The sequence below is a fragment of the Protomyctophum bolini genome, assembly GCF_963924005.1.
Source record: "Protomyctophum bolini genome assembly, chromosome: 6".
Lineage (NCBI taxonomy): Eukaryota > Metazoa > Chordata > Actinopteri > Myctophiformes > Myctophidae > Protomyctophum > Protomyctophum bolini.
In genome coordinates, this window is record NC_137867.1 from 33742831 (window position 1) to 33756824 (window position 13994).

At 38.6% G+C, this 13994-nt stretch overlaps 1 protein-coding gene across 1 annotated transcript in view; it reads right to left on the reverse strand.

Annotated features, from left to right (window-relative positions):
* Window positions 1-4450: 4450 nt before the first annotated feature.
* Window positions 4451-13994, reverse strand: part of rimbp2b (RIMS binding protein 2b) — a 52422-nt gene continuing 42878 nt past the window's right edge. Inside the window, 4 exon segments of the mRNA XM_080765498.1 lie at window positions 4451-5391; window positions 5393-5401; window positions 8039-8173; window positions 9965-10036. Coding sequence (XP_080621624.1) covers window positions 5206-5391; window positions 5393-5401; window positions 8039-8173; window positions 9965-10036 — 402 coding nt within the window. The 3' untranslated portion in view covers window positions 4451-5205.

The window sequence follows — 13994 nt, forward strand, 5'->3', positions numbered from 1 at the left end:
CGTAGGGACTGAGGGCACATGGGGCTACTCAAAATTGTACTTAAGTAGTATAGCACTTAAGTATAGGCCTACAGTATATACCAGTGGTGGACATGTACACCACTGGTGTGAACAAAACAATGATGGTATGAACAAAACAATTATAGCCTAGGCCAGTGGTTCCCAAACTGGGAAACGCTAAAGCCTAGGCCTACTATAAGTTTATGTTCATTCAACAGTCAGGTTGCTGAATGCTAATTGAGTATATTGGTCACCTGTGAAGGACACCCTAACCCTAATCATATTTATGTCAATATGGCTGCCGTGAAAAGGGCAAAGAGATAAGAAAAAAATAGACATTATTTGCAACTATACCTTGCAGCAGATTTATGGACCATGGGAGCAAAACAGAACACCGCAGGAGGCTCATGACGTGGCTAATGCTATGCATGGCTAGTAGAAGATGGGATTAAATTGCTTGATTATACACTAAATCATGACAACTCTTACATGCCAATGATGCCATGTCCTGGATGTACATGTAGAACTTCGACCGAGTTCGACCTCTATGACTTCGACAGGCAGGTTGTTTTTGACGCTTTGAGTACTTCCTGGCTATGTAACTGGAGGAATATTTCACGTAGACGTTCAATGTAGAAACAACGTTGAAACTACCCTTTGCTTCCATCTAGTGGAAAGATTGTAGATTGCTCACAAACTCAGCATTTTAATTTGAGTCATCATTGTTTGGTATTTGGTTAATTAATTAATACACAATGCATGACTTATTTACTTAAGTAAATAGTCATATATTGTGTCTACAAATATTAGTGCTGTTAAATGGTGTTTATATCTTTTGAAGTTATTGTGGGAGTCAGTGACGGAGCAATTACCCTCTAAAGGCCCTGGCGCTTCATCAAATTAATTAACATGCATGTGTTCAGCGGTAGTCCAGTATTCGTTCAGCGCACGTCCCACCAATGCCACCAATAAAAGAGCATTTGCACTCAAAGGACCCTAATGCTCTCAAGCCTATTTGTGTTTATCCTTTTGACAGATATTTTCAAATCTATGGTCAGTATGCTGCATATTCTGTCAATACTTCAAACAATAAAAATGGGAAAGGATGCTATACCATGAGATATTGAGGAATGGTGATGAAACAAAATGAATAAATAAGTTTAAAAAAAAAAGGTTTTTCCAAATCAGAAATCATGGGTTCGATGGATCCGTCCATGCTGCTTGAGGCTCATGAACAAATGGAAAACAGCATAAAACAATAATTCCAGTATAGATATCTCAAATTGTTACTGCACATAATATACAAATGTATACATACAGTACACTTCACACATCACATTCTATAAAGACACTAAGCTACCTCAGTGCCCAATGGGACTTTATCTTTATCTCATTCCCATATTATTCCTTTATTGCATTCTATATATATTTTTTCCTGTCTGATTAAACCTTAGGACACTGAACCTGATGAAAAACAGACTACAGCTACTGTAGCACTCATTGTTTGACTGACTAAATTACAATAAAATGATGCAAACATGGAGACTACTCTGACTGTACATTTCTGGTGACATTGCATTGAGCATAAAGTCTATACTGTCAACAGTTATGTCCATGTATTGTGTATAGAATAGGCCAATATCTTCATTTATTGCAGCAAACTGAGGAGACTGGGGGAAAAAGACAGACATGACTTTCTGTCCAGTGACAGCATGGGGATTCACTATACCCAGTCAACATGAGTAGTTTCTTTCCTAATGACATAAGGAAAGAAAGTATATGCATTATCTTTACCCATGTCTTATTGCCTGTTTCTATTCTACATGATGTAACAGCATAACTGAAGCACTGCAGAGTCACATCACATTCATAGCTGTACTGGACATTGAATCTGGTTCTCAGCAAGTACCATTTTATTCATGGCATGCAGTTCAACTCGGCTCCAGTAGTGAGACATTTCTCTGCTTTAGCATTGCTTTTTAGAAAAACTGATCTCTGCAATTTTGTCACAGGAACCAAGGTCAGGGACTACTTGATTGCTTGAAAAGCAATTAGGCTCTAGAACAGTCTCCACACACTGCCAGTGTTTGAGGTGTGGTGCACCTGTACGTGTTTATAAATCTGTCAAATGCTGTAATTGTTATGGAGTGAAAAGTACAATAATTGCATATGGGTGGCAATTTCTGACCAAAAAAACACCATTGGTGTGTATTGGAACACCTGAAAAGTAAATTAAAGTAAAGTAAAGGTATAACCAGCTCAGTGGCCTTGTGGTTAGAGTGTCCGCCCTGAGACTGGGAGGTCGGGGTTCAATCCCCAGCGAGGTCATACCAAAGACTCTAAAAATGGGACTCCTCCCTGCTTGACACTCAGAATCAAGGGTTGGATTGGGGGTAAATCCCTGTGACATACTAGTGTATGTCCAGGGGGTGTACTTGTACATCATGCTGCGCAGTACCATATTATTCATGGAATGCAGGATATAGAAACAGGAGTTACTTTCCATCACTACTAGCATGTGACTGTATGAATGTGAGGCAGTGTGTAGTAGTGTATACGCATGGCTTGTAGAGTGTGTGTGTGTGTGTGTGTGAGTGTGTGTGTGTGTGTGTGTGTCGATTGTAATCGCTACTGCAGTGAGACCACACTTTCTTTTTTTACTTCTTGTAACTCCAATCCCAGTGAACTGAATTTCCTCCAGTGTTGTGGCATGACCTGTTTTCCATGACATTCTGAGAGAAAGATTCAATAGGCATGCAAACATTACAAAATATCAAATTTATTATGATCTTTAAAAAATTTGCACATGCACACCCACACAATAATTTGTAACCATCAATATAGGCTGATATTTCTTATCATAAAGCTAGCACACAATTGCAGACTTTTAAACATTATGGTATTGAAGACACCATGGGGAAAGCTTGCACTGTTTGATTATAAAGTTAAATGTACAAAAAAGGCAGTTTGAAAATCAAGTATAAACATTTAAAAACAATTTACAAATGGACAAAAGTACAAAAAGAGCAACAGTCACTCAAACTGAACAGAAGCAATGACTGATAGTTATATGGTCCATAATAGGAAAATGTACATCAATTCACTGTAGGTTCAACATGTTTGGCTGAGAATTGTACAGAAAGTTTTATAGAATGTTTTTTCATACATTCCTTTTTGGCAGTCTCAGTTTAAATGTATATAGAAAATATAGGCTAGATCTTTTTTTTAAGGATCGGAGGATGGGATGAAGAACAGAATAGTATGAAGGAAAATGTGGAAAACCGTTTCATTTCACATACAAAGACTTGGACATCGGCACAATCCTTTTGGGTAGCTTTTGATAAATACATTGGCTTTCATTTCTTCATACATTCACTACTCTATGTACTAGGGTGTTGGTATATTCAGACATACAGTACTTGGATCCTGCACCTTTTAAACACAGGAGGAATCATTAATGACTGAATCAGATGCTTGGCTTCTATTAACTTATCGTAATAAATTCCAGATTGACCAGACTTTGGAAGGAAATGGGCGTTGTAGAGGTAGGCTTGTGTCTTATTAAGAATACTATGACAAAATAAAAGGGTTAAGGTTGCACAATCAAACCTCGCAACTTAGAAACCCAGTAAACTCCCCTCTCCTCAAAAATGAAGAAAACAATGTGTTGCATGGTTGGAAGTAAATATTATGTAAGAAAGTGCAGCAAATGTTGCTTATGTGTATTGTTAACTTAATTCCAACTGTCCCTGAAACTGGTTTGATTGTGTGGAACCATCACTAGTGTTTCTTTCATAGAGTAGTCAATCTCATTTGCAAGTGCATCAATGTGGCATTGCTAACAGCAAATGTATAAGTTATATATCTACTGTACATCAAATGACAAAATAAAGTGCCTCTATAGTATATTCCATAGAACAATGATGCAACATAAATTTCTAAGTAGGGGGATTTTTTTTTTGCCTTTCACCTACTGTACAGTATCTTGTGTATACGAACGATGGACAAGGACAACATCAGGGCCATTTTGAGATTTGAATTATATGTGAGCACTGGTCTTCCATAAAATGTGATGGTCACAAAAAAGATTGCACATCACAAGTCACAAGTATATTTGCCAAAACCAAGACAATTTCATTTTGTGAAGTAATGAATGAAAACCGGGCATACAATTGCACACTCCACTTGACAAGTACAAACCATTGTGCATTTATAAGGCAAATACATGGAGGTTGGATATACTAGGCATTTCACCACCATTCAACTGAATGTAAATAATGTGATGCTGAATTCAGTTTAGTGACCCTGTAGCATATAGCATGTGCTTATTTAGTTGGATTCTGACCAATTCCCCACTTAGCATTCTTGTCTCTGTGTCTCTAAGTGTATAGGGAGAGTACAACAGGAATCTATGATGTCAACTTGACTGTTAAAATCACATTACTGCATATTAGCCATGGTATACTGAAGTATTGCATGCTTCAATTACCATTCTGACATTTCCAAATCACTTTGCATGTGCTTTGAATGGTCAGGAGGGAATGTGCTGAAGTAAGAACAGGCAAAACTCTCATACACATTGGATACAAATTCAGTCGTTTTAAACGAGCTCAAGCCGGCACAGCCCCCCTGGCACCACCACGAAACCCAATTAGGTATTTTTCTTGCATCATTGTGGACTCCCAAAACAGACAACATGGTTCGAATGAGCCCTCTGTGTTTGTGTGACACATGTGACATTCTGAGTTCTGGTCTTTTTAATCTCAGTTATGTACAGAGACATTGATCACACTCTGAGACATGCTGAGGAGCGAGGACCTGGCATCATACCATCCATGTTCTACATGGACAATGTTGTTTAGTGCCACAGCCTATCCACAGCGATTTCTCATTGCCACTCATTGCAGCTCCCGGCAGCACTAGTTTGATCTACCCAAGGCTTAAGATATTCGATTCCAGCCTACAGCGTGAGGTCTCTTGACCAGAATATGAAATAATTTATTCAAAATATGTATTGTAATTAAATAACAAAATACAAATTCTACTATACAATGGGTGTACAAGAATAGAGCATTTGCCACACTGACCAATGCCACTTGTACACTGTAATTGTTTCTGCTGCACTGGATGAAAATAAATGCAATAAAGAGTATTATATTTATGGTGAGGAAGTTGATGACATACTTTAGCAAGTAGATCGATAAATTATTCTGCAGTGCCAAGTCTTTTAAATAGTTTCTTCCCTTTGGAGAGCAGTCCCTTTTTCTTTTTGGAGTATATGTCCAGTGGGCCCCTGATGGGACTGCCAGGCCCCATGGTGGCGGGGCCCGAGCCAGGAATGTGAGGGCACACTGTGGGAGAAGCAGCTCTTCTGGGTGGACCCGATTTTTCCCAACGGAACCTAATGGGAGACCCGTAAGGGACAGTTCAGGGTTGTTAAAAAAAAAGCCAGCCGCCGCACACGCCAGTCATTACTCCCCCTGTCCACTTAGTCCTTTCTGTCTCAGAAGGGCCATCATAGCTCTGCATTTCCCCAATGCTACTGTATTTCCCTGTTCTTGGCAGCTCACATCAACTGCTCAATTATTTTTTTTTCTTCTTTTTTTGTCTTGTGTACTGAGGAATACCCCTTCCCTCCACTCCACCTCTCTGTTATGTAGAAATAGTCTTGGTCCAAACTACCGCCAGTAAGCTACAGCACCACAGAATGTAAGCAAGACAGCTCATATCTTCTCACTTCATTAGCAACAGAGTCTATCCAGACAAAATGACAAGCCAAGGCAAGGGCACACAACAAAGAGATTCAGCTGTACGGTATTACAGTTTAGCACAAATGAGACATGTTCATAACACATTCACTTTTCTTCCTCTTAAACATATAATCACTCATACAACTGGGGTAGAGAATAACTACTAATATCTAAACTTTTTTGTAATCATGAGCTAAAAGGCTCTTTGAAATTGCACTTTGGCGGTATGGTTTAAGATTTTGAATATTAGATACAATGCAGAACTATATTAGATACAATGCAGAACTGTAACATATCAAAGTCCAAATTATTAATAAGATAAATATGTGAAAATATTTGAAAATGTAAAGCTTTTATATTAATAAAAGCTTTACATTTTCAAATTTTTCATCAAGGTAACTTGATGTGATCTTGTTTCCAGTTTGTTTCCCGTCTCTGCATAAACATGTCAGGAATTGTTCTGCCATTTTACATCATTGCTTCAATAAGAGAGAAAACGTGCACCCTGCTGTTGATTTAATAAAGATATAATACAGGGCTTTAGCTGAATGATGTCAATTAAAAATGTCTTGACATTGTCATTGAGTAGATTTGAGTGGTGTAGAATGAGAATCACTAACGTTTCTCACCGTTTGGATTATGTGAGTCAGTGACTCAGGGTGCACCTCAGGTATTTGTCTAGATGTTGGGTGTGCAACAGATGGCCTTTTAGCTAACCATGAGTTACAGCAGGAGACTTATTAGGGTTAATTTATACTTCATCACATGACCGTGTCGATTGCCAAAAATGGCGTGTTTTCAATTTATGAAAAAAAGTGTCAATCCGGTCATGCAACAAAGTATATATTAGCATTGGACAGTGTGGGAGACGGACATTGTCATGTACAACACTCTGAAGACAAACAACTGAAGATACCATACAGTACTTCCTCTTCAATGCATTGGCTGGGGTTGTTATCCTCCAACAAACAAGCACAGGCAAGATTTTGAGGGACAGAGGAAGGAAAGGGTCTAAAACAACTAGATAGCTGTGAACACCCAATGATTCATATTGTGTATGGTGTTGCATACCAGAAACTAAGGTTACCCATGTCATCTGCATTAGACGAGGAGTGCGTAATCTTGGTATCCTCAGTTGCTCACTTACGTGACGGAAACACAGCCTTTAAGGTGTGAAATGAACACTCTTCTTCTGTTTTGCCAAGCGGGTGAGGAAAGAAATAAAAACAAAAATATGTCGTGATGGCATTTCAATAATCTGTACTGTGAAAAATGTCAATTGTGAAACAAGGAAATAAACATCTGATGACACCTGTTGATAATCGAACAATTGCATTATTTGTTAAAACGCAAAGATTCACATCACGTTTACAGTTCGGAAATTATGTATGTGAAATTATTCTTTGATGGCAACTTAGGCTAAGTGATGTTTTGTGAGCTACTTCACAAGAAAGCAATATACAAAACAAGGCTTTCAGGAGCAGATACAAAAGTACTGTACTAGCCATATTTTTCTTTTTATATATATATATCTCTATATATATATATGTGTGTGTGTGTGTGTGTGTGTGTGTGTGTGTGTGTGTGTGTGTGTGTGTGTGTGTGTGTGTGTGTGTGTGTGTGTGTGTGTGCGTGCGTGCGTGCGTGTATAAAAATGTTCAGGGAGAATCCATGCATCTTAAATATAGAACATGCTAAGCTATAGACTACATAGTTGATCTTTCAGTACATTAAAACTATTTACTCTATTAGAAATTATTTTGGATCGGAACACAGAATATTCATAAAGCATCTGTTACAATGCAAAATATGCATGTGCAAAATAATAAAATGAAAATTAATTAAATTTTCAATAGACCCCGCCCCCTTTCTTTTCAAGACACAGTATGAATAAAAAGTCACAGGTCCATCGCTACCTCTTCCTCCATTAAATAATGCTTTATGAATAAAGTATATCCATTTATTTTTGTTTGTTTGTTTTTTGTTTTGTTTATACAATGCATATCTTTCACAGCAGTAAACATGAAAAATAAAAGTACCTCTGTCAAGTATTAGTTTTAGAATGTTCTCTTTTTTTCTTATCATAGATCTGACAATATCTACTGTACAGTATTTACAGTAAAGCAATGGTCCAGACAGAGTCAGACTTCCCATTGTACTTACAGCAATGAAACACACACAAGCACAGACACAGGAAAAGAAAAAAAAACCCAGAAGGAGATAAGAGGAAACTGAAAAAGAGAGTAAGGTGGATGACAGAGGGGCTAGTACTGCGAAGGAGCATGTACCCTTTTGGTCTTTATCCGTGCTGGAGTGTCCTGGGGGTATCGAGATGGTGTGTCTGTGAGAAAAACCTCTACATCGTCAGGCACTTCTTCTAGAAAGTTGGAAGGAACAAGTCCCTTGTGTCCATTGAGCTCACCCTGGAGGGTACAGAGAATACGAGTAAGAATCCCCGGGTCACATGTGCACACACTGACTGGAAAGGGAAACGCAGAGAGAAACAAAAGAAAAGGATATACAGTGCCAGTTTAACCGCTTTCTTGGTGTCCCTATTTTGGACATGTCATTAACTGGTATATTCAGTGATTTCACTTAATTAAAATATCATTAATATTTTTTTTTGGATAACCCTCCCTACTGTGCTGACCATATAAGTAGTTAACCCCTGGGGTCAAAAAACCATAGGTTTAGTTTTTGGCTAGGGTTAGCCATGCCTTCATCCAATCAGGATGAGAGGGGCCTTCCTCCTTCCTCCACTCATGATCGAATTGGCGCGGGCCTTGTTGGCCTGTTGTCTCCCCCCCCCCCCCCCCCCCCCCCCCACATCTTGTTACCGGGGCGAACTGTCTTTTTTTCTCCAAATCACCCAAATCACTGAATGCTTCTTTAATGTCAACAAGATTTTCCAAAAGTTTGGTTAGTCGGACGGTTGTCAAGATATGCGGGGGGCATACACACTCGTACACAGACACAGAGAGAGAGATACACAGGGTACCGTAAAAGTGGTACAAAATATGTATTATTTCAAATTACAACCTTTCCAAAAAATGCATGAAAAGTACACAATGACCCGCCTGCACTTGCGTTGCATTGTGTACTTTTTGTGCATTGCACACTTGAATGGATCAAGTGTGCATTAGCTTGGCCCAGCCACCTTGATTTCTTAACCCCATTTAACAGAAATACGCCGAAATAGCACGGAATGCAATTCCGTGCATACACGCCTAGAAAACCTAAAAATCTGTACATATTACACAATACTGTTTTGATGGCGACAGAGGTGTGGTTTCACTAGTACGGAGGTGCCCTTTTGCTCGGTGGTGTCTCCAGAGTCCCGTGGCTCAAGTTCAGTAGAGACGGCGCCCCTCCATCATCGTCTATGGAAAGGATTCATACTGTATGTACTGATTTTGGGGTTTTCTAGGCGTGTATGTACGGAATTACAATTCCGTGCTATTTCACCATGTTTGGGTGCATGAGACTGGGTATAGGATTATTGGTATAGAGGGGCGGGTGTTACTTTGGAAGTGCAAGCGCTGTTGTAGTTTCTGTTTCTTAAACTTTCTGGATCAATGCCAGCCAGGCAGGTCTATTAGGACACCTAGTGGTTGGATTCGGTTTTACCGGTGTTGAGAAGCACGGTAGAAACGGTGGGGAAATTCTAACACCGCGACAGGCCTACTATGTGTGCATAAGACTTTATGACCATAATACCATAATACCATAATAAACATGTTTAAATTTATTGTGTTTTGCTTTGGTAATCCACTGCAAATCCAGACCTCCAGTTGGATCAAGGTAATCCTGTTCTGTTTTTATCAAACTGATCCCAAACCTTCGTTTTAGTTTTGAACTACCCATTTTGAAGATTTAATCCAGATTAAAGTTTGGATTTGACGGATATCAGAGTGATCCCAATCCAGACTTTTGGTTTTGAACTCCCCAAAATCCAAATCTGATCCGATCTGATAAGTTTTGAACTCCTGGGCCCTGAAGTTGTCGTTATTTTCGCATGAAGTAACAACTCGAGTAATGTGCCCATTGTGTTATTGAATTAGAAAAGAATAATTAGTTGCATTACAGTTACTGCAAAAAGTAGTGGAGTTACGGTAATTTATAAACGTGTTAAATCGAACACTGTTCAGCATTAAAGATTCCTTATGGTCTGAATAGAAATTAATGAACACATGACAAAAAGGATCAATACTCACATAGTAAAAGCCATCTTCATCTATTTCAGCAAAAACTGTTATGACATCACCGGCACAGAATGTCAATTCAGCCTGTCAGGGAAAGAGAGTATTGAGATATAATTAAGTTTAATAATAATAATTATGTTTTATTTCCTTTTTCTCACAGCACCTTGGGGTTTGATGAAGAACACACCTTCTAGGGTCTGATTAGTGTGAAATATTGTAGGGGTTAATTGAACTAGAAATGTGAATAAAAAAACTAATAATCACATTTTCATAAATGTTCAAAGAAATCAGAAAGAGTGAAAATAGCAGATCTACAAGCTCACAACACATTGCATTGTGAACTTATAGATCGACTATTTTGTGGTACACATTGTACAACAACGTTTAAAATATGCTAAAGAGATTAATTAGACATTTATTTTGGATACGTTGATATACTGCATACATATATCCGTATAAATATACACGTATATATAAACCTGCTTCTCGATTATTCAATAAATATAAAAAAGTAATAAATGGAATAATCGACAAGAAAATAATCTATAGTATTGTAAAAAATACTGTGCTTCCTTGTCCATATCAACATGATGCATTATCAATCAATCCAAGTGTTAATTCAGTCTCAGTAGACAGACTGTTGCAACCGCCAATGCATCATATGTTGTTGTGTGAAGAAGACAAGAAGATTGCAACACACAGAGTACATGTCTCCTACTGGGGGTGTTGGGGGGGGGGGTGTGTGGGGGGTGTGGGGGCTCTCTGGATAGATCACACACACACACACACACACACACACACAAACCAAGCAATGTGGTTGTACTGTTGTAGGAGATCTGCTCAACACAAAGACCAAACCGAGGAGGAGAGATGCTGGTTCAGGCATGATGCATGAGGGACTGTGTTCATGACTACGAGAAAGAGAGGGGAGGGGAGGGTCGGAGCGCTTGGAGCTTAGAGTATATATACAATAGAGAAGGCACCCAAGTTCTCCTCCCGTCCACTTGCATTGAGTTGCTCAGAAGCGCATGAGGCGAATCCACTCCTCCTTCCGGTTTAGGAGCCCTGTGCATTCTGGATTTTTGCCCTCAAACACATGAACGCGCGACGACCGACACATGAACTAGCATCGTGCGTGTGTGCGTGTGCGTGCTACTCGTGGTGAACGCGCATCGCTATGTTGGCAGCAGACTCGTCTTATTAAAAACAGCAGATGGAAATACATAAATTTGAGCTCATTGTACATCGATATTACGGAAGGTTTTGGTCAGCAAAGGCACAAGAGGAAAGCGAGCTTAATGTTCGTTCATCCTGCGGTTTTGTGGAACATAAAAAAGACTGTGTTAATATTTCGAACATGATGTGAAATCACGCGTCAGGTATAGGCCTTTTTACAGTCTATGCCAGGCATAGATGGTAGGCCTATAGGATCGTCTGCCCCCCCCAGTGTTTTCGGAAAGGAAATATAAAACCATAGCTGTTTTTATCATATTAGCATTTTGAATAGATTAAGAACATGGATGTATCTGATTATTTAAATTCGTTATTTTTATACACCTCTATGAACTGTTTACACACCATATAATATAATATTAATGCAATAAACTGAAGTTCATTCCAACTTGTGTTATTGTGTGGTGCAGTGCTGCAGTTGAATATTTGCTTTTAAAGGGACTTTATACTTTTGCTAATTCACATTTAGAAGAAAGTGAAAATATAGGCTACATACATTTTACAAATACACTTTACCAATGACAATGTAGAACAATTTTAGCTCTGAAGAACACTTTAAGCCTGCATGGCAAATGCAAGGTCACAGCACCACTCTAAACTATTAAATAATAATGCTACAGATCTCTAATAAAATGCCAAAATACAATAAATGATGGGTTCTTTTTCATAGCACTTGTAGCACTATGAATGCAAATATAATAAATATTAAATATGTATCAGACAACCAACAAATGTAATACAAACTATATATTTATATAACAAAATAATATTTAAAGTGTGACAATATTGTCACAATTGTAAAATTGTAATTGAAAAAGAATGTCAATATAGTTTAAAAAAGAGCACTTTGACACTTGTCATGCCAATTTGCGCACCACTATGAGCAATTACTTTTTAGACATATTACTAACAAAAATACCAAATCGTACATGATCTACTGCTTGACCAGACAGATATTGTTTTTGGTTCTTTAGACAATATGAACATATTCCAATATCTGATATGCAGAATAAATGCTGCGTAGGCTATTCTATGCCATTCAGGTTCATATATGTGCATAGGAAATATGTCTCAAAACTGGATGTACAGTATTCCAGTCCCACTGTTGTTTATCCAGTGTGAATAATAGATTATTTTAAAAATCATTGCAATTTGATCTGTGACTTTTGCAGAACCCAATGTTTTAATTCAGAGGTTGGTTTAAAATGAAAGCATTTTGATTATCTCGGTAAGCACATCAATACGAATCTGGGTTATTATTGTGGTTATCTTAGCACTTCATCATGGATTCCTTGGGTGAAATTCCCAGTTTTACACTTCACATGTGACATAGAGAAATTCTTCCTTGATCTCCACCTTTTCTTAACTGCACTTTGTCCAAACAGAATAAATGTAATTTACACACTTAACCATAATTTGATTTTAATTGGAAAATTGATCATTTTCAGTGTTATGGAATAATTTAACCATTGATTTTAGACTGTAAACAGACGGCACTGCACAGAGCTCCACGACCACCAGTCAATCATTCAACCTCTGCCCAGGGATGGAGGCTTGAAGACGGGGTAGATGGAGAGACATACGCCTGGCAGAAAATGACTTTCGCCTACTTGTAGGTTATCAAACCATGTATTTATATCGGTAAATAATCATGTTGATGCTAAATCAACATTAACATTTCATGTACAGCTGCTATTTAAAAAAAAAAAAAAAGAATTCGGACTCGGGAGTTCTACAGCAGAAGCCTATGGTAAGTGAATGGGAAGTCAAAATGACATAAGCGATCTTTATAATCTTAATACTTGGTCACAAACCAACTATTTTACAAGAACAATATTGATGTAACTAGAGATTAGACAAATTATCTATATTTTATATACACAGAATAATAAGTAATGAGCAAAAGTCCTGATGCGGCATTTCCTGGTTTTAATGCGGTCTGTCTCTCAGCGCTCCGCTCTGGGGCAGAGCTCAGAGAGACGGCTGAAACTTGCTGGAGTGGGCGGAGCCTAGTGCGCGTTCATGTGTTTGAGGGCAAAACCTTACCAAACTGCAATACCTTCTTCGGCCACTATGTCCATTGCGCTTCAGGATTTTCTCTGGGTGTCTTCTCTATTGTATATATACTCTAAAGCCCCATTCAGACTGAAGAAGCAGAAGCTAGCTTCTGCTTCTTCGTCCCATGTTATCTCTATGCAGAACAGCTTCTGCGTTTAAAAGCTGGAACAATAGCTTTTTTTTGTTTTTGCTTTTTTTTTTGCTCACCGGAGCTTAACTTTAAAGCAGCTTTTAAAAGCTGGAGCTTTAAAAATCTGCGTGTAGCCAATCAGAGCACAGCGTGGTTTGAGGAGGCGGAGTTGAGCTCATTTTACAAAACCGAAAACCCTCTGGAAAGCTGTCCGACCCAATTGTCCGCATTAAAAAAAAAACTTTTTGAATATGGGCTGTATATGAAATATGAATGGATATTTGGCAAGACCATAGCATATTTTGTGATAGAAATTAAAGTTTATATGAGAAACAAGTTGTCGAAGCGGTGAAAACAGGTTGTGTTCCGTGTGCCGTCGCGAGTGTCACGTTTCTGGGGACAAGTCATCGTGCATTCACCCCCCCCTCCGGTTCTCATCGAAGCTATGGATGGACTACTGAACTGAACTCTCCGGAACGCTATCCGTCGCTGACGCTGATTGTGGACTAAACAGTGCACACACACACGGTTGATAAATTAGCAGATATAGATAGATAGACAAACAACTAAACAATAGTTGTGTCGGGAGTTTTCGCCAAAACCTTCCCCGAGAAGAGGGAA